At 46.9% G+C, this 26454-nt stretch overlaps 1 protein-coding gene across 2 annotated transcripts; it reads left to right on the forward strand.

The window, feature by feature from the left end:
- Nucleotides 1-1996: 1996 nt before the first annotated feature.
- Atp6v0e1 (ATPase H+ transporting V0 subunit e1) lies at nucleotides 1997-25933 on the forward strand. 2 transcript variants are annotated; one of them, XM_050134564.1, is made up of 4 exons: nucleotides 2002-2173; nucleotides 8774-8821; nucleotides 21149-21277; nucleotides 25478-25933. In XM_050134564.1, the coding sequence occupies exons 1-3, from the start codon at nucleotides 2070-2072 to the stop codon at nucleotides 21240-21242; spliced, it is 246 nt and encodes an 81-aa protein (XP_049990521.1). In that variant the 5' UTR covers nucleotides 2002-2069; the 3' UTR covers nucleotides 21243-21277; nucleotides 25478-25933. The 2 variants fall into 2 exon arrangements, with proteins under 2 accessions (XP_049990510.1, XP_049990521.1); XM_050134553.1 differs by lacking the exon at nucleotides 21149-21277 and having other exon boundaries at nucleotides 1997-2173.
- The last annotated feature ends 521 nt before the right edge of the window (nucleotides 25934-26454 follow it).

The raw sequence follows: 26454 nt of genomic DNA on the forward strand, positions 1-26454 counted from the left end.
AATGAGGGAGGCAGGAAAGAGCTGCTTTCTCCCCTTTCTGGCATGCTCACCCTGCCTGGCCTATTCAGTTCAGCAGCACAGTGGTTCAGTGAGCCCAGTCCGAGCCTAGCATGCACAGTGGTTTAGTGAACACCTCCTAGAAACAACAAGCAGCTGAACAGTGCCTGTTCTCCAGAAGCAACTTGTAGGCCCGTCCAAACTTATGGCATTGCATTGTGACATTGTCATCTGCAAAGTTCATGTCTGAGACACACAATTAGTAACACACACACCCCAAAAAAAAACACAGCAAAAATTTTATAAGGTCTTAAATATGCTTACGATTCTGTGTTGGGCCACATTCATAGCTCTCTTCAGGCACGGGCTGGACACTCTGAAGGATTTGAACAAGGTCATAGACAACACAGATGTGCTAACAGTAGGCATTGGGCATTGGCGGCGCTTCGCCTGGGACTTAAAACAGCATTTCTGCTGAGCCTAGTTATGCCAGAAAACAGCGTAAGCACAAAGCCTACCAAATGATTCAAAATAAATGCTTCCTCCTTAACCGAAGAAGCAAAACACCTAGTGTGAAATTCTCAAAGAATAAATCATTTTGTTTCTAAGAAGTCCAACTAGTTGTATCTGCCAAGTATGCTAGACAGGTAAAGTCTTAACATCAATTGAGAAGCTGGTACAGGATTCCATTCTACTTAACGAAGAAGAAACAAGGGGATGTGGCTATTTCCAGGAACCTGGTCCATAGCCCAACACACTAGAGTCAGCTGACAGATCTCCTCTGCATCTTATTCAGTCCGTGAGCTTCTTCAATATCAACCTCAGCTCAACACGGCAGTTCACCCATAATCCCAGCATTTGGGAGGCAAAGGCAGGAGGATTTTGAGCTGGAGGCCGGTCTGTTCCATATAATGAGACCCTGACCCAATAAAAATGAAACAAAACAACCCTCCAAGAATTGCTTCCTTCCTCTGTGCCTGACCAAGTACATAGTATGATGAGCTCACAGTGCTGGCAAGCACAACTTTAATGTTTCTGGCTAATTCCTACTTTTCTTCTTTTTTGTATTTTTGTTTGTTTGTTTGTTTGAGACAGGGTTTCTCTCTGGTTTTGGAGCCTGTCCTGGAACTAGTTCTTATAGACCAGGCTGGCCTCGAACACACAGAGATCTGCATGCCTCTGCCTCCCGAGTGCTGGGATTAAAGGTGTGTGCCACCACCGCAAGACTTTGTTTTGTTTTTTTGAGACAGGGTTTCTCTGTGTAGCTTTGGTGCCTTTCCTGGAACTCACTCTGTAGACCAGGCTGGCCTCAAACTCACTGAGATCCGCCTGCCTCTGCCTCCCGAGTGCTGGGATTAAAGGTGTGCATTCCTACTCTTCTTGAAGCTGTTGTGACAACAGGCAGAAATGTAAAGTAGGGCCTGGTTATCCTCAGCTGTCAGTCTGTCCTAGGGCCTGTATGCAGGTCCACCTCCTTCCCAGGATGTGCTATCTCAGAGGGCTATCTCATGTACTTCTGTAACTCAGACCCTGGCATACTGTACAAGGTATACGGTAGCGACAACAGTCAAGAGCCTGTGTCTTGAAAAGTCATCGTCAGAGGTTGAATTATGGCCCTTCTCACTTACTATGTGACTGTGGTCAAATTCTTCACCCGCAGCAGGGATGGCAATTTCGAGTAGTTCATGGACTGTAGAAGAATGCAGCTTACAGTCAGCCTGCCTCACGGGGCTCTGGCACAGTAACCTACTATTGTTAAGCGCTTTACGTCTGCGCGTAAAATATAGATAAAAGTGTAAATAACGCACAGCCTAAATGGGTCTAAATTCTTGCCAGAAAACCTTGCTAATGCCCTGGTGACTGGCACCCCACCTATGACAAGCTCCAAGAATCTGCTGCCTTGTGAAAGGACAGGTGGGGGCGGGGCTCCGGTTCAAGGGGCGGAGTCTGATGGGCGAGTCACGCTAAGCGCAGGGGGCGGGACGTTCGTGCGCAGGTCACATGAGCCTTGTTGACACTTCCGGGTGAGGCGAGAGTGAGGCAGCCGGCTGGTTGTCTGCTGGGGTACAAGCATGGCGTACCCTGGCCTCACTGTGCCTCTGATCGTGATGAGCGTTTTCTGGGGCTTCGTGGGCATTGTCGTGCCCTGGTTTATCCCCAAGGGTTCTAACCGGGGGTAAGTACGCCAGGCCCGAGGTGGTGGGAGCGGAGGAGCGCGGCGGGAGGGTCACGGAGGGAAGGGTCACGCGTGGAGGACCACAGCGGGAGGATGAGGCGAGGTGGACCACGGAGAGGAAGACCGCATGCGCTTTTGGGAGCCTGTCAATGTCCCTGGCCGGAACGTGAGGTCACCTCTGGCAGCCCCTCCCGGAAGTGATTTTAAGGGATTGCTTTTTGTCTTGATGGACCGAGGGCGTACACATCTACTGCGGGGAAGTTCGGGTGCCTCCCGAGCTAGTCTCGCCGCCTTGGTCCTGCCTGTCACGCCCTGGAGGCCTTTTGCCCAAACTTGAAAGAAGGGGTCTGAGAGAACAAAAATGGCCCTCCTTGTCCCCGCCCGATGCAGTCGCAGCTGCGGACTCTGACAAGCTTGCTAGGTCGTGTTGAGCTCAGCCTTTGCGTCCTGTGGGCCCAACCCTGGGGCGGGTGAGCCTGACCTAAGCGGGGTTAAATCACCCCGAGCCGAAGGTATTGTTTAGAAACCTCTGCGTCACACCTACCAGAGCGCCTCCTGCCCTTGCTTGTAAACAGCAGTTGGCCAAGATAGATTTGCATTGCCCCCACCCAAGGTTTTGTTAAAAATATCGCTTTCTTTGTTTGGAAATAAACTTCTGTATTATAGTATAAGACATACCTCTTCAGAGTAGCATGGGGACACCCTCTTTCTAGTTCCCCTTTAAATTTCAGTCATTTTTTCCATTTCAACTCAAGATCATATGGAGGTGACTCTTAAAATGAAGCCTTAGTCTGTCCGAAACGTCCTTTGCTTTAATGGGTCAGACACTAAGTGGCGGCTGCAAGGTGCTTAGCTCGGCAGCACATCCCAGAGCAGACGCTGTGTATTGAGTGGGATGTCTTGATTAAAGGAAGTTTTACTGAGTTTTGTGTCATTGACCTCAATTACGGTCTGGAAAATACTGACTCTTAAAAATACAGTTCTTTCCATTAGCCTAAAAAAAAAAAAACACCCAACCACTTTTAAAGATTTAGTTATTATTTTATGTGTATAGGTATTTGCCTGCATGTATGTAAGGGCACCATGTGCCTGCAGTGCCCACAGAGGACTTTGGATCCCTTGAAATTGGAGGGTTACGAACTTCCATGTGGGTGCTGAGATTCCATCCCAGGTTTCTGGAAGAGCCAGGACTTTTAACCAAAGAGCCATCTTTCCAGCCCCCAGATAAACCACTTTTAAAAGTGAAATGGCAGTCAGTTTCTGTCATCTGTAAGAATCAAGTACACTCTCACTAACAGTTCCCCAGGACCATCCTCCGTTTATAGCAGTCCATGTGGTGTTAGAATGCTGGAGTTATTAAAGTAACATGTATTAACTGAGTTCAGTTAGACCTTCCCCCCCACCTCCTGGAGCTAAGGACAACAAATACCTCTGCTGTTTTTATACCAACCCTGTTTCATCCCACCACTGTCTGACTTTCTGGCCCTCATCCCCCTTACTAACATTTGGAGTTGGAACCCCTCCTTTCTTAAAACTGTCCCCACCCTTAGGATCAGGTGCCACCCTGTTACGCAGAGTAATGAAGCCCCTGTGTGTAGTCAGGCTCTGTTTGATCTGCAGTGACACAGTATCTGGGTCCCACTCACAGCCTCCACTGCAGTCCTGTGTTTCCTGTTCTTGGCAGGATTGAGCAGGTCTTGAAATGGTGCCTCCTAGGACTTAGATCTTTACATTTGAGAAACACTGTTCCAGGGTGATTGAGCTCTGTGACCTTGGAAGATTTAGTTAGCTGTCCCACGTTCCTATTTTTTTTTTTACTGGAAAAAAAATAGCTGCACATACTATGTTGCACAGAGAGAAATTGGAGAATAATCTGTGGGGTTGTCAGACGCGGCAACAAGCACCTTTACCCACTGAGACCACCAGCCAACCCTTGGTATATGACTTTCTGTATACCTTTTACCCCCCAGAAAAGTTTGCAAATCAAAATATCTTTTGAAGTTTTTATGCTAGAACTGGCCTGGTTCATGGACTCTGGTGATTTTTTTTTTCCTGTGTGTGTGCTGCTGGAGTAGAGGGAGGGTTGCTGGGGAGTGAACCCAGAGCCTCCCATCTTCTAGGTGAGCACTTTACCACGGAGTGCATCCCCAGCCACCACCATGCTGAATGTTTAACATAGGAAAGCCTTTCTGATTTGATGGATTAGGGAGACTTTGGTTAAGGAAATAAGAAGCTGTGTAAGAGAGGAGTGAAGCAAAGAGGACGTCTCTGTTGGATGCTTTCCCTGAGAGACCCTTGCACCTCTGAAAACGGTGTGGTCAGGTTATCAGGACCTGATGAGACAGCGAGAAGGTGGCTGGAGGGACAAGGCCCCTTGGAAAGTGTGGGTAGCAGGGAGCTAGCCCCTTGTTCTTCTTTGAATCTTGATTTTTTTTCCTGCAGTGGGACATGATCAGGACAAAATCCAGTCTGTGCCTGCTGTTACCTGTGTGTGTCCTGATCATGCCTGACCTTCGTGATCTCCCTCTTGTCTCTGTAGGAAACCACAGATTCTCCAGAAGCAGCAAGCTTTTCTCAGTGCTCTCTTTGCCAGATGTGGAGGGGTTATGTCCACTCCAGATGTGGAGGGGTTATGTCCACTCCAGATGTGGAGGAGCGCACAGGGGTTATGTCTACTCCAGATGTGGAGGAGCGCACAGGGGTAGTGCACCAGGGGTTATGTCCACTCCAGATGTGCAGGAGTGCACAGGGTAGTGTACCCAGGGGTTATGTCCACTCCAGATGTGGAGGAGTGCACAGGGGTAGTGCACCAGAGGTTATGTCCACTCCAGTTTGTTTCATCAACACTTCGGAGCATGCAGAATATAGCAGGTCACATATCAAGGTCTGGCTGATGGCCTCAGTGGGTACAGATGTTTGCTGCCATAGCTGACAACCCCACAAATTGGCCTCTGGTTTCTCCCGGTATACCATGGCATGTTAAGAGCATTAGTGCTCTTCTAGAGGACCTGAGTTCAATTTCCAGCACCCATGTGAGGTGGCTCAAAGCTACCAGGAAAGCCCAGTGGTGGTAGTGCACGCTTTAAATCCCAGCACTCAGGAGGCAGGAGGCAGATCTCTGTGAGTTTGAGGCCAGCCTGTTCTACAGCGCTAGTTTCAGGACAGCTAGAACTACACAGAGAAACCCAGTCTCAAAAAACTAAAACAAAATAAAAACCCAAGAAACTGTAACTCCAGCTCTAGGGAATCAACTTGGTCTTCTGGTGTCTGTGGGCAAGTGCACACACACACAGACACACACACACACATACATATACACACAAAAAAATTAAAAATATAAATTTTTTTTATTTTTGAGAAAGGCTGACATGTAGCCTTTTTTAAAAAAAATTAAATTTAGCAGGGCCTTACGCCTTTAATCCCAGCTCTTGGGAGGCAGAGGCAGTTGGATCTCTGTGAGTTCGAGGACAGCCTGGTCTACAAGAACTATTTCCAGGACAGGCTCCAAAGCAACACAGGTTTTGAGAAACCCTGTCTCAAAAACCAAAAAAAAAAAAAACAAACAAAGGCTACATGCCAAGGCTGTATGCCACGATGGATTTATACATGTTTGCTTTATGAATGCATGTGAATGTGTGTATATAGACATATAAAGTTCTACCGAGACATTTGAAAATAAATTGCAGCTTATGACTCCACTCCTGCATGATTGCATGCAACTATTTGAAGGGGAGCGTTCTGTGGCAGCTGATGTTAGGTATGTGGTACAGAGGCTCCTCAGCTGCTTCCGTTCTCTGAGCTGTCTTTGGGGGAAGAGAGAAGACAGAAGAAATTCCGAGTCTCGGGCTCAGGAACAGGAGAAGATGAGCGGAAACTCGGAGCTGACACTCATCCACGTGGTGGGGGTAGAGTGGGGTGGCGCGGAAGGCGCTGGCCTGCCTTCAGGAGCAAAGGGCTCAAGAGTTGGAAGGCTGGCCTTCTGTCTGGTCATCTTTATGTAGCCTAGGCTGACTTCAAGCTTGCCATCCTCCTGCCTTGGCTATCCAAGTGCGAGGATTACAGGTGTGCACTACTACAGCCAGTGAATGAAGGGCTTAGGTTACACGTGGCTCCGTAGGCCCTCACTTTATTGTACAACTGTCACCTTTTTGTCTTTAAAATGTGTTTAGAGGTGCTGGCTCTAGAGAGAGATGGCTCAGCAGCTAAGAGATTTTGCTGTCTTGGAGAGGACTAGAGTTTGGTTCCCAGGACTCACCCAGGCAGCTCCTAACCACCTACAGCACCATCTTCAGGAGGTTCCAAACTCTGCCTCCGTGAGCATTTGCACTCGCGTGCACTCCGCCATCCCACACTCAGATCTGACCAACACTTGTTACCCACACTGCTCCAAGCCTTCTCCACTCCTCTGAAGCTCCTGGCACCACGCACACTCCTGCTCAGTCTGCCTTTTCACTCTGCCTCTCTTTCCCCAGCCTGGTTCAACCCAGATGAGAGATCATGGGAGAAGTCACGCCAGGTTTTGTCAGTTTCCTTCAGATCCCATCTGATAACGTTTTAGGCAGAGGCCTCGCACAGGCTCTGGGATAAACCTCTCCTGCCTCCCAAACTGGCCTTGCTGGTCTGTTTTGATCTCCTTCCCCTGAACCTCCACGACCCCACTCAGCTCATGCCTGAGTTTACTGTCCCACCGCTGGAAACCCTCACTGGCCCAAATCCGGAGTCATGCTCCGTCACTCGCCAAGGCCTTCTCACCTTTGCACATCCGGCTTCCTTCCCTGCACATCCGGCTTCCTTCCCTGCACATCCGGCTTCCTTCCCTGCACATTCGGCTTCCTTCCCTGCACATCTGGCTTCCTTCCCTGCACTATTTTCTCAGGCCAGCACTTGCTGATCCCACAATATACTAATGATAGATTATTGTCTGTCTGTTGTTCAACTTATGTGTTGTCTGCTCTCCTCCAGCCTGTAAAATTCTCAGGGAAGGGCAGGATAGACCTTTTTTTAAAACATTTATTATTTCTTTTATTGCCCGTGTATGGATGTTTTGTCTTTGCAACACATGCATGTAGTTCCCAGAGATGCCAGAAGAGGGCATCAGTTCTCTTAGAACTAGAGTTACAGACAGTTAACTACTATGTAAGTGCCAGGAACCAAATCTAGGTCCTGGAAGAGCAACTAGTATAGTACTCTTAACCTCTGAGCTGTCTCTCCAGCTACCAGTGTAGACATCTTAAATCAACTTTATTCATAGCCTGTGACTTCTCTAGAACCTGATACATCCTGGGCACTCAGGTAGAATTTGGAATGAAGGAATGTATCAATAGATTATCCACAGGAAATTATGCACAGAACTTGTAAAAGCTTAGCAAAGATAAGCTGGCCTTCTGGCCTTTGTCCTGTTTGTTCTGGGGGTGTGGCAATCGCCCTGTGGGAAATAGGCTTCACTAAAGAGTGCAGTGAAAGGATATTTCTGAAAGTTCTGAATCTGCCAGAAACAAGTTAGCCAAACCAAACCAGTGAATTTTGTTATTGGCAAGTGAATGGAATAAAAGAAACCCACTGAAAGGCCAGAGAGATGGCTCAGAGGTTGAGCACAGGCTGCTCTTCCAGATGTCCTGAGTTCAATTCCCAGCAACTACATAGTGGCTCACAACCATCTGTAATGAAATCTGGTGCCCTCTTCTGGTGTGTAGGCATGCATGCAGGTAGAACACTATACAGAATAAATTAATAAATCCTTTTTTTTTTAAAGTCCACCCAAGAGGGGAGATGTTTTAAAGGACAAATCCACAGCATGGGTGGGTATGCAGAGGAAGTGTGAGCAGATGACAGAGTTAAAAATAGATTAGGGGAAATGGCAGTGCTGGTGGGTGCTGTGTGTGGATTGAACCCACGGCATTCCTCATTCTTGCTCTACCACTGAGCCACTCCCCAGCCTTGGGGACTAAGATTCAGAAGGGGGGCGCTTAGAGAGAGGATAATGAATTCTGGTGTTACTGTTTTTAAGTTAATATTTTTAAATATTTGTTTTATTTTTAAATTGTATGTGGGTGTATGTTGTGTGCACATGTTTGTGGGTACCCATAGAAGCCAGAGGCATCAAAGCCCCTAGAACTGTAGTTAAAGGCAGTTGTGAGCACTGGGGACTGAACTCAGGTCCTCTGTAAGAGCAAGATGTGCTAAGCATGAGTTCTGTTTTAGAGATGCTGAAATTCTGCTGGTTGGAGACCCAGCTTTAACTTTTCATAAATAAGCAGAGATGGGGAGGGCTCCTGCTAGTGAACATAGGTTTAGCAGGATTAATTCATTGCCAGGAACACTGCCAAATACAGTAGTTCTGTCAAAATGAATTGTCAGTAGAGACGTCTCAGTTTCGAATCAATTGTGGCACCAGTACGTTCCTTTAAAGACAGATGTTTGATTTTCTGCTTAAACTTCTACTCAGTGCACACTGCAGTATGTTGGATGAGTGCAGGTCCATTGTCTTGGTGCACACTCCTGCAGTCCAGGATAGTGGGAAGGGAAGTGCTGGGATTAAACCATTCTGCAAAGTCTGTGTGTTCACTGATGTCTAATTGTGGCTTTTTCCTTCTTTTTTAGAGTTATTATCACCATGTTGGTGACCTGTTCAGTTTGCTGCTATCTCTTGTAAGTATTTTATTTCTTATACATAATTTGTCTTAAAAACAGTTATTCTTGGTATTTATAATGTGTTAATTGACACATTATGGGTCATTGGCACTTGTTTTTTTTTTAAAATATTTATTTATTTATTATGTATACAATATTCTGTCTGTGTGTATGCCCACAGGCCAGAGGAGGGCACCAGACCCCATTACAGATGGTTGTAAGCCACCATGTGGTTGCTGGGAATTGAACTCAGAACCTCTGGAAGAGCAGGCAATGCTCTTAACCTCTGAGCCATCTCTCCAGCCCCCCCTTTTTTTTTTTTTTGGTCATTGGCACTTGTATTTGCTTAATATCTACAAATAGTGTCCTCAGATTGAATATGCTCAGAATTTCACATTTTAAGTGCTCAGTGTGTTAAGTAAGAGCTGGCAGATAGGAATACAAATGTAATTTAATTGCTGCAAATGTTAAGCTTATAATTACCTGGAACTTATAATTGTACTATTTTATGTCTTACTATTGTGACATATTTATCTAAATCTACTCATTTCACTTACATATTTCACTTGAGTGTAATGTGTTTTTTTAAATTAAAGTTCTCTCTTATTGTCATTTATTTTACACATGTGGGTGCTTTGCCTGCTTGTGTCTGCACCATGTGAGCTCAGTGCCCACAGAGGCCAGAAAAGGGCTTCAGATCCTCAGGATCCACAGGGCTCTGGGTGTCTTTAAGCCACTGTGTGGGTGCTGGGAATCCAACCTGGGTCCTATAGAAGAGCAGCAAGTTCTCTCTCTCTTTCTCTCTCTCTCTCTTTTTTTAAAGATTTATTTATTTATTATGTATACAACATTCTGGCTCCGTGTATGCCCACACACCAGAGGAGGGCACCAGATCTCATTACAGATGGTTGTAAGCCACCATGTGGTTGCTGGGAATTGAACTCAGAACCTCTGGAAGAGCAGCCAGTGCTCTTAACCACTGAGCCATCTCTCCAGCCCCTGCAAGTTCTCTTTTTATGTTTGTTTTCTTTTGGTTGTTGTGACTTTTCAAGACAGGTTTTCTCTATATAGTCCTTGCTATCCTGGAACTAGCTCTTATAAACCAGGCTGGCCTCAAACTCACAGAGATCCAGCTGCCTCTGCTCACCAAATGCTGGGATTAAAGGCATGGGCATCGCCAATCATTCCTTCTTAAGATTTTTATGAAGTGAAACTGGAACTATAATCAGGTAGACTAAGAATAGTTTTTGTAAGAATCATAAACTGTATCAGAGTTGCATCCATCTGGATGGACTGTATAAACTATTGAAGGGAAGCTGACTTGGCATATGTAGGCTAACTTTTCCCCTCAACCCATCTGGACTGCTGTTCCTCAGTCATTGCGAATGCAGAAATGGCAGAACAGCATTGAACTGTTTTAAAGATGTTTCCCAAAGTTGTCCACACTGTTCTCTCCCCTTTGTTGAATGATATGGAACAAACCAGATTGCAAAGGGAAACAACAAAACTGAGTTTCAGTCAACTCTTGGAGCAAATAACCACCACAAAGTGCATGAAGGGCGTCTGATTTCTTCTCTATCAAACAGCTAAAACAGGGCACATACCAGAAAGTTACCCCTTAGGGAGTCCCGGGCTGGCTTCCTAGGTAGTCTGGAGCTTACTACGTAACCCAGGCTGTCCTCACATTCACAGCAATCCTCCTGCCTTGGCCTCTCTGTTCTGTTAACTTGACATAATCTAGAGTCTCAGTGAGGAATAGTTTGGATTGGATTGGCCAGCGGGCATGCCTGTGGGAAATGTCTTTAGTTGGGTTCATTAAGATGGGGAGACCCACCCTAAATGCGGGCTGCACACACAGAGCTTGGGCTTGGGCTCTGGACTAGATGGGAGTGGAGAAAGTGAGCCAAATAGGAAGCACACAGTCACTTGTTCTGCTGCTGACCGTTGGGCCATTCCAGCTGCCTTCAGTTCTCAATGCATGACTTCCTGCTATGATAGACTTCAGCCTGGAATTGTGAGCTAATATGAACCCTTTCTCCTATGTGCTGCTTGTTGTCCAGGTGTCTTCATAGCAACAGAGGTGACAGTAGGGTGTTCCCAAACTCAGGTTCCAGGCCTGAGCCACCATGTCCAGCCAGAGTGTAGAACCAGTCATTCTCTTCTCACAGGGCTCTGTCTCGTTTCCCGAGTCTTAGCTGATGTGTGAGGGGCATATGTCACCATCAAGTTTATTGGAGATAGGTTCTCCCTGTAGCCCTGTCTGGCTCAGAATTTACCATGTAGACCAGGCTAGCCTCGACTCACAGAGACTCACCTGCCTCTACTTTCCAAGCACTGTGATCAAAAGCCATGCCTGGCCTAATTTTGACTTTCTAAACCTTTGTATTCTCTCTCTAATTTCCCCATCTTTAAAAACTGCCACCTCATAGACAAGCTTGTCTCTCCTCTCATGCTCTCCTCTCCCTCGGATTATTTTGAGGCAAATTTAGTTCATCCTGTGTCTTAGAGATAATGACCATTACAGACCTAACCACAATATGGCTACCATGCACTAAAACTGACTCCTTTAACCAAGTAGCCTATTGCATTTACTCCCAATTGTCTTGTTTATCTTAAAGTGTGTGTGTGGGGGGGGGTGGTAATGAGCCGCATAAACACTGCACTTTGTAATTGGTGGGCGTGCTCTTGAGGAGGCACCTCTTGGCATGCCTCTTGGCATCCTTGGGTAAAAACCAAGGGCGCCGATAGACAAATATTTTTTTGTCCAGGACATTTATGCCTTGCCAGTCATTCAAGATTAACTGCAGTTCACAAATATTGGTATTTGCCTTGATTCTTCTGAGAGAGATCACATAACTTATTGTGATGTGTTCTGTCCTGCTGATCTTTTTGTGTACGTGATGTACGTCTTCACTGTTCCCATAGATGTGTATGCATAGGAAGCTGTGTGGTTAACGTTGGGTATCTGCCATCCAGGTCTACTGGATGTCTTGGAACAGGACCTACATAGGTGAGGTGGGATTACCGTTTAGATGAAAATGTGGCAGAGAAGGGCTACCTCGAGCAGCCCTGGCGACAGGAGGTTGGACTGGGAAAGCTGGTTGATAGAGAAGTCCCTTTGCACAGAGAGAGGGGAACTGTCTGACAATAGCAAGGGAAGGAAAGATGTCTCTGCCCTCACTGCCCAAGAGAGCTCTGCTTTCTGCTTGAGAGAGCTTGGAGGAATGGGGAGGAGCCAGCGTCACCCGGAAGCAGTGGAAAATACCAGGGAATGGGGTTTGGGTTGTAATGGATGAGCCTGGGAGGTTTGGATTTCTGGAAAAATTGGCGTAAGCAAAGGTAGGAGACTCATTGAACTTAGGTCCTCTAGGCCTGCTGGGCAGCCTTGGATCTGCAGACTCCACAGGTCTGGGCAGTGTCAGGGTTGGGCACATTTAGGCACTGTTGCTGTCCTAGGCTGCTGGCACTGAGGTCAGGGCTGGCCATGTTTTCCCGATGAAGACAGGCAGTCACTGCTGCCCAGGCTTCATTTTTCTTTTCTTATTTAGTGCTAGGGACTCAATCCAGAGTCTTGCCCCCTCCACTGCTCAGCTCCACTCCCAACACTTGTACCTTTTCCTTGCGGTGTCTGTTTTGAGAGGGTCTCGGTGGGTAGAGCGGGCAGGCTGTGAGCTCCTGCCCCTCCTGCTCCTGCCTTCTGAGTGCTGGGGTTACAGGCGTGCTCCTCCACCCTGTGCTTTACAAAGTTTTCAGAACTTCTTTGCCTCATTCAATAGTTTCAGCTTTTTTATTCGAAATAGTTTTGCTATAGGTGTATGAGTTTCTTTGCTGACTGTCTCATCTGTCATTTAGTTATTGTGTCCCCCACCCACCCACCTTTTTCCTTTAGAGACAGGGTCTCATTATGTAGCCTGACTGGCCTGAAGCTCTTTGTAGACCTAGTCAGTGCTGAGAGTTTTGCCTTTTAGTTTAATTTAGTTTTGGTTTGTTAAGACAAGTTGAACTAACAGCTTCAGCCTCCAAGTATTAGCATTGCAGGCACGTGGCTCTCTGTAACCAGCAGTCTTTGTCTTTTAAATATATAAACTTAATGTAATTACTAACATGCTAACTTTAGGCTATTTTATTGTTTTGATTATCTCATCAGATTTTTGTTCTTTTCTTTTCCTGTCATGTCTTTTTTTAAAATTAACTGAATGTTAGTGATTTTTAGTTTTTCTTAAGACCATATTAACTCCACTTTTTTAATTAGAGGCAGGCGGATCTCTGTGAGTTCGAGACCAGCCTGGTCTACAAGAGCTAGTTCCAGGACAGGTTCCAAAACCATAGAGAAACCCTGTCTCGAAAAAAAAAAATAATTTAATTGTGTGTATATGTATTTGTGCACATGAGGGCATTGCCTGTGGAGAACAGCAAAGGGCGTTGGATTCCCTGGGCCCAGTGAGTTTCTTTACTGGAGCTGGAGTTACGGGAGGTTGTGAGCCACCCAGTATGGTTGCTGGGAACTGAATTTGAGTCCTTTGGGAGAGCAGAAAATTCTTTTAACTGCTAAACAGTCTCTCAGTGACCACCCCCACACCCCCACCACTCTTTCTTAATACGTTTAAATGTATGGATTCGGGATGGGGCAGGCGTGTGGAGGTCAGAAGACAGTCTTCGGGGGTTACTTCTTTTCCTTCCACCTTATGAGTCGTGGGCACCAACTCAAGTTATCAGGCTTGGCAGCAAGCCTCTCTGCCCGTGGCCACCTCACCAGTCCCCCTGTCTTATTAGTTCAGGACTCAAAATAAAAGCCTGAGGGGTCCCAGCTTTCTTGAATGATATTTGTGGGTTTTCAGATTGTCTGCTTTGGGAGAACCCGGCTTTGGTGTTTCTCATCCCGGAAGTCTGCAGGTGAAGGTCCAGACTCATCTGGTTTGGTGTCTGTCTACTCCCAGCTGTGGAGAGCACCTGCAGCCACCTCCCTCCCTCCCTGGATAATTGCCATCATTTAATTCTCCGTCTGAGAATTGCTTAATTTCTCTCAAAGGTACATTTATGATGTCTATATATAGACGAGGAGAGACCACAGTGCCTGGCCCAGCATGTTATCATTATCTGCCTTATGGAGACATATATTAGAGTTTTTCTACTGTAGTATAGCAGATAAGAGGATTATGGGGCTGGGATTGTGCCCAGTGGTATTGTGAGGCCTCATTTTCAGTCCCTTGCTCATACAGAGGGCTCGGTAGGTACTTTGGTTTGAAAGACCTAATTTAGAAAATGAGTCGTCTTGAAGTCCTAGGGGAAGAAAGGGAAGAAATTTCAAGTTTAAAATTGGCAAAATTAGGGCGTATTCCTGTGGTAAAAAAAGGGGCCACAGTGGTAAGGTTGGCAGCCAGTTAATAAAAAACATGTTTGCGTCTTCTCATCTGGAGTTTAGCGTCCTCTGCCAAGCCCTCAGGCTGTGCCAAAATTTAGTTCTTTGTGGTAATAAGACTGAAGTCCCTATTTCCTCACTGGCTGTTAGTTAGCCACCACCCTGCCCCTCTATAGAGGTCACTCACATTCCATTCGGCCCCTCCTCTTGAAAGCCAGCAGCAGCATCTCCTTTGTGTGGAATTCTTTTCACCCTTTTGGGCTCTCCCACATCTGTCTGTCTGTCTGTCTATCCATCCATCCATCCATCCATCCATCCATCCATCCATCCATCCATCCGTCTATCTAATGAATGGAGTCAGAGGACAATCTGACAACTTGTTGGAGTTGTCTCTGGTCCTGTGGATCAAACTCAGGTTGTCGAGCTTGGCAGCAAGCACCTTCACCTGAACCATCTTTCTGTCCCTGTTGACCCTTTAGTAGTTACAGAGTTGTACCAAAGTGGTGGAGCATTGCCTAGCATGCCAGAAGCTATGGGTTCCACCCCCAGCACTAGGGGAAACAGCTTTGAAGTAGGGAGAATAGCCAAGAAAGAAAAACCTTAGATGGGATTCAGATGTCACTGAGGAAGGGATGGCCCACTCTATGAGAGAGGAGCAATGGTCATTGGTCATGCCAGGCCCAAGTTGATTTAAAGCTGTAGGGAAATCAGGAAGCCATGGTCTGGATGGCAGGTAGGAGAGCAGCTGGTCTCTGGAGCACATATTCCACAGGGACTCTGGTTCCATGCTACTGCCAGGCCAAGGGCTTCTAGACCAGAGAGCCCCTTGGAGCTTCTCACAGTGTTCTCACACCCACCCAGTGACCTACCGTGTCCCCCCAGTCCTGTCTTCTGAGAAAGCAAAAAGTGGAGCTCATTTTAAGGGACGTACAGGAATCCCATAGCGTACCCTTGCCGCACACGGACAGTGAGTTTCCAACCGAAGTGGTTGCCTGTTCATGTCTTTGACAGGCAGGCCTGTTCCTTTTCAGATGTTCCTTGACTACCTCGGGTCTGCCCAGGAACATACATCTCCCTTTTATTGAGCCTGCTGTCTGGGATGATGCAGTCCACAGGAGCGTCTGTCGCATTAACTGTAGGGTGTGTGTGTTAGGATCTGGCAGACGTGGCGATGCCTTAGAACCCGGCTGACTCTGGAGTGGTGGGTGTGAGCAGGGGTAGAGGTGGTAATGGCCCGGTGCCACATACTCTGAAAAACTCCAAAGGACATCTCTTGTGCCTCCTTCTGTGGCTTGCCTACATTTTTAGCTGTCTCACAGACAAAGAAAAGCAGGGAGCATGGGGTTATTTTGAACTTCTGCTTACCAGCCACTGCAAGGTCCCCCATTATCTTTTTAATTCCTGACACTTTGAGGCAAATATTTACAAATGGAACCACGCTTTGGTTGGGAAGTCACTCACCTAGAGCATTCCACCAGCATTTGGGATGCTTAGGGTTAAAATCCAGCTTTGGTACCAAGTCTCCTTATTTTCTAGTAGCTTCGATATCATGTCCCTGACTTCCGAAGTTTTTGTGTCCTTGGGTTGGGAAAGGATTGTGCGTAGTCACGAAAGGAGCCGAAAGGAGCCCGTAGTCACGAAAGGAGCCTGGCAAGACACTTGCACATGTTTTTGCTGTCACATAAGGCGTCTGCCGGCAGAGGTCACTCTGTCATAGGAGGACTATGGACAGAGGAGCCATCCCTGGCTGGACTTCCCCATTCCAACAAGGAACTCCATCACGTGCTTCACCAGGAACCAGGCCACACCCTTGTTTCTGTTCTTCCTTCTACGTGTGAATAAAACCACTGAGCAGGATTTGAGAGCTGGGTACTGCTTTCAGGCAGAGCAATGTAGTTTGTGCTTAGAGAGCTCTTTCAGCTGCACTGGGGGCCACTGGCCTGCCCATGAGAACGCAGTCCTTTGCCATCCCTGGTAGCTCAGCCCTTCAGCCAGCAACTTGGCATCCTCAGAGCCCAACATGGCCGTGACCCCTGAGAGTGATTGTGGACTAGCTGTGGTACCTTTAGACAGCTGGGCTACACAGTGAAGTCGAGAGTAGTCTGGATAATTTAGCAAGACCTTATTTCAAAATAAACAACAATAATAATAGTGATAGTAGATTGGGAATGTACCTCAATGATGCTTGCCTAGCATCTGCAGAGTCTACTTGCAATACAGTAACACACCCCTCCCCAAAAAGAGGAACTTGAGTTTGCCCTGTGTGCACGCCAGTTCTACAGCTCCCCTCACTGCTGCTGTATCACCCCTGTCCTACAGAAGCCGCTCAGCTGATGGTTATTAGGCCTTTGGGCCGTGGAGCCATGTGGAACAGTTTGGGCAAGCAGAAGGGTACAGTCCGTTCCTTCTGGTTACACAACAAGTCAGGGATCCGCCAGAGCGCCGGCCCTTCCTCCACTCGCTTCCACCAGGTCACAGCAGGCTTCTTCCTTCCAATGCTCTGTGTTTATCAGCTAAAGGGAAATTTTAAGTCTGTGGGTAGTCAGAAGGACAGGCACTGAGTTCATTCAGCTGGCTAGAGGGAAAATTCCGCTAAAATTTCAAATGAAATAGCCTGTTCTATTTCTCAAGGCATTTTCCTAACGGAGTGTGTGTGTGTGTGTGTGTGTGTGTGTGTGTGTGTTGGGATGGGCATTGAGATTGACTTTTTTCTTTCTTGATTTGAAACATTGGCAGTAGTGTTGAGGGCTGTGGCTCAGTATTTGAGTGCTTGTTTACCATGTTCAAGGCCCTGGGCTCTGTCTTTCAAACTGTTTGAAAAACAAAACGAACCAAATTATCTCATCATTACAAGCTGAATGGATGGTCAGTGGTGTCTTAGTTTTTACTCAGGAGGATCCCTTGTATCTACGACTTTGAAACCAGCCTAGGTAATATAATGAGACCCACCCCCTCAAAAATGTAGGATGGGGAGGGTATGTAAATCTAGGCACTTCCAAAGACTGGTCTGAGAGAGCAAAGTGGTCTTTATTCGTTCTTGCAGGGTCTGATACTTAGTCTTTTCCATGGGCAGGCACCAAAGGCTGTGGATTCTCGCTTCCGTAATTTACAATTTAGACCTAGCTAAACTCCCGCCCTCACCTAAAGCACTGCAAAGGCTAGCGGTTCACAGAGCAGCATTAGGTTGGCCTGGTTTCTGGCTGCCTGCGTCTGCCTACTTAGTATTGTGAACACCCGTGAATCACTTAACTTGCCTCCACCTCAGGCTCCTTAACTGTGTGAGAGCTGCATGGTGACAACATGTGCAGGAGACAGACGTAGCTACACGCCACCTGCTACAGGTGCCCAAGAGTTCCTTCAGAGACCTCCCACCACGCGTCATTCCTAGCCAGGCTCTTGGCAAGAATTTTAGGATCACCCGGGCAGATCCTAATCCCAGGGCGCATACTTTTAATTCCCAGCACTCAGGAAATAGAGGCAGGAGGATTTCTTTGAATTCCAGGCCAACCTGAACTACAGAGCAAGTTCTAGGACAGTAAGAGCTACACAGAGAAACTTTAGGATGAATCCATATGAAGAAACAGTGGTGTTTATCAAGAAGCAGGCTTTGTATCTCTCAGCATGGGCATTGAGAGAGACCTCTAGGCAAGGGACAGTGCTCGTGGGCGTAGGGTTTTTGGGGTTAGCAGTGTCTGGTAGATGTGATAGTGCAGAACACCTGTAGTTCCAGCACCTGGGAGGTGTGAGTCAGCTCTGGCTACATAAAGGAGTTTAAGGCCAGCTTGGGCTACATGAGACCCTATCTCATGATTGTGTCTTAACAGTAGCTATCTATGTGACTGTGTGATATTGATAGATTTTGAGGCACCATTTTTAAAGGATTCTTGGAGTAAATGAGACCATAGGTTTGGCCCTTAAGCTGTAGGTCACAAGGGTAGATGTGGCTCTTGGCACAGGGAAGTTAAGACATTTGTTTTGACTAATAACAAACCTCAAAATCTTGTTGGTGAGAGCCACAGGAAGTTACAGATTACAGCTAAGAAAGGGATAAGATTAAAAGCAAAGGTCAAAAATGCTTTGGCCTTAAGCATAGTTCATTCCTATCTTAATGTTCTTATTTAAAATATCGCTGTAAATAAAGGAGTATTGCCTTTCTGTAGACAGTCTTCACTGCAACTTTTGTTAACTGTCTACTGGTGAGAGATTCCAACTGGCCTTTCCCTTACCACAGCACTCTAGTCTTCCCTTTCTGCCCTGCCCCAAGGATTTTCAGAAAAGCTCCAAGATGGCTATGCAGGATGGTCTGTGCAGCTGGAAAGGCCCCTCCACACTTCTTAAGTGTGTGTGTGTGTGTGTGTGTGTGTGTGTGTGTGTGGTATGTGTTGCAGAGCCCAGAAGAAGGCCATCATATCTGTCTGTATTCGAAGTTACAGGCAATGGTGAGCTACCCTGTGTGGATGCTGGGAACAAAGCCTGGGTCCTCCACAAGAGCCGCATTTAACCCCTAAGAGCCCCTAACCACTTAACCATGTGTCCAGCTCCTAGATGATGTCTTTATTGCTTACTATACACTTGTGGGGAGGAAAGGCCGTGGGGACAGTGTGTGGGGGGGAGGGACACCTAGTGTATCTTTTTAATTTGTTGTTTCTAAGTGTTGCCAGTGAGGTCAGCCTCTTATGAAGCGCAGGACTGTTCCTTGAGGGCAGTTTGTATCTCCTCTGGCCTTGGGGAAACCCTGGACTTGTGTGGAATTTTCCATAACTCTCTGGCCTCAGAGCTCTTCTGCAGTGCAGTATCTGTCTATGTTGTCCACACCTCCACTGTGTGTGTGTGTGTGTGTGTGTGTGTGCGCGCGCGCGCGCACACTCGCCCAGAAAGGCTTGGTGTTGTGTTTATGTTTAATCCCCTAGTTCTAAGGGTGATCAGGCAGTCTCTCATCTGAGTTAACTTTGTTTGTAAAGTGAGTCAGCCTAAGGATCTGTTCTGTTCTGGCCTGGTTTCCCCCTGGATCCCATTTCTCGGCACAAAGCGACCTTTTGTGGGCTGAGAAGGCAGACACCGTGTGTCTGTGGGCACCAGCTCCCTGTGCTGCACAGGCTGCTTCTCTGCATTGCTAGTCAGAACCGGCCGTTTGGTTTTGTGATTGGAAGGGTTCCAAAAAATGGCAGCCAAAGGAGGAGAGACCCAATTGATAATGGCCCTAGTTGGGTTTGGCTGGCCCTTGTCCTTGAGGGGAGTTTAGAAAGAGGCCACAATGGCTGTCTGTCTCCTTTTCCCAGAAAGCAGCACCCTAATGTACGTGCGAGGGGGTCGATAGCATGGGAGACACTCCCAAAACTCACCCTTCTTTTTATCAGTGCTCACACTCCCACATTTACCCCCCACACACACACACACCAAAGCCATGATCCAACGGACTCCCGAGTCCAGAATAGGAAGTAAAGACAGCATGAATTCGGCATCATTCTGGTCTGTTCAGACATTTCCTCCTTTCCTCAAGTTTGGACCAACACCTCTCCAGCACCCCAGCAAGGTGGGTGCAGAAAGTGTGGCAGGGAGCCCTGGGAGGGAAGAACTTTTAAAGGGGAAACACTATAGTCAGGGGAGTTCATGTCCTGTCATCTTGGGATTGGGTAAAGAGTACATAAGATAAAGTAGTTTCTGAAGCCATTGGTCAGTTTTTGGGAGCGAAAACCTAACCAAGAGCCATTAATAACTGACAAGGTATCTTCAAGGACAGGATGCCTCCCAAGAACATCTGGACCTCATTAAATTTTATGACCCTCTCCCTATCTTCTTAATTGGCCTTTTTTTTTTTAATTTTTTTTGAGACAGGGTTTCTCTGTAGCTTTAGAGTCTGTCCTGGAATTAGCTCTTGTAGACAAGGCTGGTCTCTAACTCACAGAGATCCGCCTGCCTCTGCCTCCCGAGTGCTGGGATTAAAGGCGTGCGCCACTGCTGCCCAGCTTAATTGGCCATTTTTAGGGTACGTGTTCAAATTTCTGCTATCACAGCACATTTCTGGAGCTGAGATCTGCCCACCCCCAGCTCATTTTGTGGTTTAAGATGAAGCCCCTTCTTTAAAATGGAGTTTGAAAAGTCGGGTCCTCACACCTGGCCACACCTGTAGCCCCATTGCCCCTGCTTTTCTTCTCTCTGTAGCAGTTACCATCTGATATTACATAAGATCTCTGAGGAGAGTGGCATGTCATCTTTTCTGTGTCCCTGATGCCTGGGACTTAGTAACTGCTCATTAAATATTTGTTCAGTAAGAAAAACAGAACGGTTGACTAGCCAGACACCTGCAGGTTGCTTTTCTTTTTATTCCTTGCTTTCATCCGTACTTAGTGATTCTCAAATTTCGTTGGTCCCATGAAATACCTCATCGGAACTCTGTGAACAACGTGAAAAATTTAAAACTAGCCATGGTGCTTTAGTTTCTGTTGGTATGTCCTCTGTATTTGTGTATAACAGAGACACAGCTTGTGATTTGGGTGCAGAAGTAAATGCCCATTTGGTTCTGTGTGGTGGGGTCCATGAAATGCTTTGCTATTGATCATGACAGTGATTAGGAACCTGTGAGCTGAAACTGGATCTTAGCTGTACCCCTTAAATAGTGCCTAACGTCTGCACACTAGGGAAGATCAAAGGAAGCTGAGGCGTGACAAACGGTGAGGAGGTGAACAGGCTTGGTGTAAGGATGTCGTGATCGGGAACAGCCCAGATACTTAGCACAGTGATGACGTCATCAAAGAATGGCAGCGACTCAGCTGGGCTGGAGCCTCCCTGCTTTGTGGATCATCTCAGATGCAGACCCAGTGCAACCTGGGATTTGTTCCCTGGTCAGCCACCTCCCAGGAGCAGTGTGCAGTGAAGGCTGGGTCAGAATGGAGTACACTAAAGTTGTTTTCCATCGTGTATGAAAATGGTTATGTTCTAGCCAATTTCACCACTTTTTGCTCTTGTTCCTCCCCACCGAATTTTAGTTGGCTGATTGCAATTCTGGCCCAGCTCAACCCTCTCTTTGGACCACAGTTGAAAAATGAAACCATCTGGTATCTGAAGTACCACTGGCCCTGAGGATGAAGACAGCTCCACAGTGCCCAGGCACTGAGGTGACTATGCCCTTGCCCTTTCACGTGAACATGTCAGCCATCAGCTAGAGTGTTTGCTATGACTTTTTCCTCAGAACTTCATGGCCTCTTGAAGATAACTGAAAAACAGACTGTAGTTTGAAAGTATGATCTGAAAAACAAGGGCATGAGTAGAACAAATTATTCTCTTGGCGTGTATTTTAGGGATTTACCCATAAGATTCTTTTAAAGTCCATGATTATCCTGTCTTTTTAAAATGTAATTTAGGGCGGTGAGATGGCACGGTGGGTAAAAGCACTTGCTGCCAAGCCTGAAAACCTGAGTTCAAATCCTAGGACCCACCTGCTGGAAGAGAAAACCAAGTCCTACACGTTTTCCTCTGATCTGTTCCCCTCTCTGTTTCTTGGGGTGTGTGTCCTTTATGAAATTAAACTTGCACACGGGCTTCTGACACAGATTGAAAGTGAATATTCTACTGGGCGGTGGTGTGCACACCTTTAATTCCAGCACTCAGGAGGAAGAGGCAGGTGGATAGGTGGATCTCAGTGAGTCCAAGACCAGCCTGGTCTACAGAACTAATTTCAGGGCAGGCCCCAAATCTACAGAGAAACCCTGTCTCAAAAAACCAAGCCAAAAGGAAAAAAAAAAGGGAAAAGAAAAGAAAGTGAGTTTCTTAGCCTTGTAACACTCAGCAACGGGAAGAAGTGTCTAAAATATTTTAAATTCATGTCTTAGAATGCTTTGAAGATAGGGAAATAAGCACCTTCCAAAGGTTGGGAATGGTAGTACATGCCCATAATCCCAGCACTTATTTCAGAGGCAGGAAGATAATAAGTTCAAAGCCAGCCTGGTCTGTATAGCAAGTTCCAGACCAGCCTAGGCTACATACAGAGTGAGACCTTATCTCAGACAGCACAGAACAAAGAGAAAGCTGGCTTCAAAACTGTAGCTTTTATTTAATTCTGAGAATCCAAGTGGCAGGGTGCAAAAATTTAATGACTGAGTGTGGCAGGCCACTTGTCATCTGATTTGTTCCTTTCTCTGTTACTTCATTAAATGAAAGTTAGTGTCAAGTGTTCAGAATGGAGCTGAGCCGTATTCTCCACCTGCGCATGCGTGCATGCGTGCGTGTCTGTGTGTGTGTGTAAATGCTTTGCTTGTGTGTCTGCGTCACATTTGTGGAGTGCCTGAGGCCAGAAGAGGGCATCAGATACCCTGGAACTGCTATTACAGGCACTTGTGAGCTGCCATGTGGGTGCTGGGAGCTGAACTCGGGTCCTCTGTGAAAGCAGCAGTGTTCTTAAGAAACTAAGCCATCCCCTTGAGATGTACTGTGAGGAGTAAGTTCATAGCTTTTATCAAAGATCCCTTGAGTCCAGAAGCAGGAAAGTGAAGAAGAATGAGAGCATTGGTCTGCAGGCTCCGGGCAGCTCTCCACCATGCCCCAGGCTGCCCTGGGACCTCCTGTGCCTCCTTTCTTCCCATCCTCTGCTCTTGACCTGGTGGTTCCAGGCCTGCTGTTTTCCTGTTCTTACCTCATACTTAGCTCTTCTGCCTCTCACTGCCCTCCTGTATTTGCCTCACTAGAAGGGAGGTCCGCAGTATACCTCTGGATGTGGTGCTGGCTTTGCCTCAGCTCTTACCGTCTCTTAATGCTTGGCATGTTTCAGGACTCAGCCTGGCAATCATGTACTTGCTTCCTGGACACTGTTTCTTTTTTTTTTTTTTCTTTTTCTTTTCTTCCATACAGGGTTTTTCTGTGTAGCCCTGGCTATCTTAGAACTCACTCTGTGGATTGGCTGGCCTTGAACTCACAGAGATCTCCTGCCTCTGCCTCCCAAGTGCTAGGATTAAAGGTGTTTACTACCACAGCCTATCCCTGGCCACTGTGTCTAAGTGAGTTCTTTCATCTCTGGATGCATTTAACTTTCTAATTTTTAGCCACTCATTTGGTACATTGCCTTTGATAGTTAAATGCCTGCCCCTTCGACTGACTTAGCTTTTGTGGTTGAATAAGACTACCATTGCATATTATAATAAAGAATTAGTTTGAAAATTTATCTAAACTTTTAGAAAAGATTTAGAAACAAGAGACAGACACATTCATTCACATACCCTTTTTTGAATGGGTTTCTTCATTCTGACCTTGGAATTTTTAAGCTACTTTCTCAGACCCTCCCACCAACCTACACATATATCCATCCCGTCATATTTCTCAGTTTTCTCTCTTGGTTACCGTAGTGATTCATTTGTTTTACAGAACAGGACTGTGAATTCTGCAGTGACTGTTCAGCTGCACACACAGCTAGTTATTTACACTCCCTGGGAAGACTCTGCTTCCCGGTGGACTCATCCACCACGGCGCCAGGCCTTGCAGTACCGCATGTAGCTGGAGTTCAACAGTTGCCATTGGGGCTGAATGAAAAGTACCTCTCAGTTGTGTGTGTTTGTTAAAGTGAAGGCCCACTCGGGAGGCAGAGTCAGGAGGATCTCTGTGAAGTTCAGGACAGCCAGGCTACAGAAAGAAATCTTGTCTTGAAAAATAAGAGCAACAACAAAAGTGAAGGACAATAAGTCTTAAAAAGTCCAAAGGGTGAGGAGGTCTCTCAGTGTGATCTTCATAGAAGACTTCCACAGAAATGTCAGCATCTCAGGGCAGTCTCTGCAGAGCAGCTCTTCTGCCAGGCCAGGCAGGCTCAGGAAGTGACTGGAGACCGCAAGGGACAGTCTTACTCTGGCAGTGGCCACCTTGACCTGGAGCTGCTCTCCTAGTGCACTGCAAAAACAATCCTTGGGTTATCCCACTTCCTCTTTCATTTTTCTGGCGTTGGGGATTGAACTCAGAGTCCGGGGCGTGCCGAGTATGCCCTCTGTCAGGGAGCCACAGTCCCAGATGTGCCTCTAATTAAACGCTGAGTTGAATGCATGTTGCTTGCAGTATCCTGCAGTGGGTCTTAATGGGGCTCCAGAAGGCAGTTGGGGTGAGCCTCCTAATGGAGTTGTCAGGAACTGAACTCTGGTCCTGGAAGAGCAGCAGGCACTCTTGTCTTTTTGGTTGTGAGCCTGGCCTTGCCAGCAATCCAGCCCAGCAACAGGCACTCTCAGCTGCCGAGCCATCTGTGTGGTCCCAGAGCTGCCTACTGGAAGAACACCCTCCTCCTACCGAGCAGCCCAGTGTGTGGGGACGCTGACACTAATTTGCCATCTTACATGGGCGGTGTTGTCACTGTCACCTGTGCCTGGGGTCAGAATGAGGAACAGCCTGAAAGGCAGCCGAGAGTGCTGAGGGTAAGATGAGCTGGTCAGTGGAGAGTGCCCATCTTGGCGACCAGCTGCCTGCTCTGAAAGGGGAAGCGAAAAGCACAGGCGCTCACTAAGCTCCAGCTCCTGTGTTAGCCAGCTTCGTGCTTCCTGCTTTCGGTAAGTGACGTTGCTGTTTGTGTAGTTACATGATAGTGATGCCCCTGGAAACTGGACCTCTCTAGAACCTGCTCTGTGTGATGAGTAAGCCTGGGCTTCACCTGAGGTTTGGTTGAGCACCTACCTCTTGAAGTCCTGACTGGTTAACCGTGCTGGGGGAGGAGACGGGGCAGTCTCACTGTATTGCCCAGGCCGGCCTCACACTCACCACCCTCCACTTCAGCCTCCTGGTGCTAGCATTATATGCACCATGCCTGATTTTGCTTAAAAAATTTTTTTTGACACTGACTATATCTCTAATCTTTCTTTTTACTTTTTGTTGTTGTTGAGACAGGGTCTCCCTATGTAGTTCTGATTCACCTGGAACTTACTCTGTGAACCAGGCTGGCTTCCAAGTCACAGAGATCCACCTGTCTCTGCCTCCTGAGTGCTGGGGTTAAAGGTGTGAGCCACCACACTCTGCTCACTTTTTATTTTGAGAATGTTTCTCAACAAGTTGCTTAGGCAGCTGGGGTTGCAGGCCTGGTTACTTTTAGTTCCCCCATTTTTTAATTTTATGTGTGGGTGTTTTGCCTGCTTGTGTGTGTAATGCCCTTGATGGCCAGAAGAGGGCATCAGGTCCCCTAGGACTGGAGTTACACATGGTTGTAAGCCACCCTGTGTTTGCTGGAAATTGAACCCATGTCCTCTGGAAGAGCAGCCAGTGCTCTTAACTGCCGAGGCATCTCTCCAGCCCCCTTTCTGCCCTTTTGAAGAAGATGTTAGAAGATCTTAAGTTACTAGAGCTGTTTTGTTTTGCAGGTCACAGAGAGAATGCCTTCTAGATGCAAAATCACCTCCACACCCAGACCATCTTCTCCAGTACCTACTTTGGGTGTTACCTGCCTTACATTTGAAGACCTTCCTCTGCAAGACAGTATTTTTTCCTTCGCCTTTTTTACACTCTGATGAATTATGTGCCTACTTAGCTGACTCTGAGATGTGTCTGCACTCCGCTGAGAGAAAAGATGCTATTCTGAGAAATCTCTTACTCTTGCCTTGGAGCCTGTGGCTTTGAATATGGCTCCTGCCAGCTCACAACATGAGAGTCAGCGATGTGTTCAATATTGCCGCAAGACAAATAAGACTCAGCGGGCAGTCAGGCGTGCCGCTCGAGAGAAGCTCTACCCCAGCAGATGTACACCAAGCTCTATTTTCAGGATGAATTTCTTACTTCTACATCTTTGGAATAAATTATTTTTCTTCTTTCTATGGAAACCTGGCTCCGGTGTTTAAAAAAGCTTGATTTTCTAAGCTCTTCTGTCTCTAGATAATGCCTTTTAAAAATGAGGTTGTTGTCTGACCTTAGGTTGGATATATAATCCAGGCCTTGTAGTGTGAGACGCCTGAAGACCGGTAAGTACTTTTCTTGATCATTCAGTAATCATTTGAGAGCTTACTGCAGGCAAGGTATTGGAGGAAGCAAAAATATTGGAATCGGGGTCCCTGCATGCTCATGAACTCCCAGGCTGTTTGAAGAGAGATGGTCCCTTTGCATAGAGCTGTTACATAATGTCATGCTTGACCTTTGGAAGTGGCGGTGAGATGCAGGTACAGACTGCTTGGTTCCTGCTCCATGAGCTGAGATAAGAGGGTCACTTGAGATCAGGACTTGGCAGCCAGCCCAGACAACACAGCAAGACTGTGTCTCTTTTTAAAATTAAAAAGACTATTGGTGGTACACAAGTTGAGGACAATGTCCAGTCACATGGACAAGACAGTAAATATGGCCGTGGGTA

The sequence above is a fragment of the Alexandromys fortis genome, unplaced genomic scaffold, assembly GCF_014885135.2.
Source record: "Alexandromys fortis isolate MF-2015 unplaced genomic scaffold, M_Fortis_MF-2015_v1.1 scaffold_29, whole genome shotgun sequence".
In the NCBI taxonomy this organism is placed as follows: domain Eukaryota; kingdom Metazoa; phylum Chordata; class Mammalia; order Rodentia; family Cricetidae; genus Alexandromys; species Alexandromys fortis.

Coding starts and splice junctions, on each gene's coding strand:
- Atp6v0e1 (XM_050134553.1), top strand. CDS start 2,070: ATGGCGTACCCTGGCCTCACTGTGCCTCTGATCGTGATGAGCGTTTTC. Junction 2,174..8,773: donor CCCAAGGGTTCTAACCGGGG/GTAAGTACGCCA, acceptor CTTCTTTTTTAG/AGTTATTATCACCATGTTGG. Junction 8,822..25,477: donor TCAGTTTGCTGCTATCTCTT/GTAAGTATTTTA, acceptor TTTGTTTTGCAG/GTCACAGAGAGAATGCCTTC.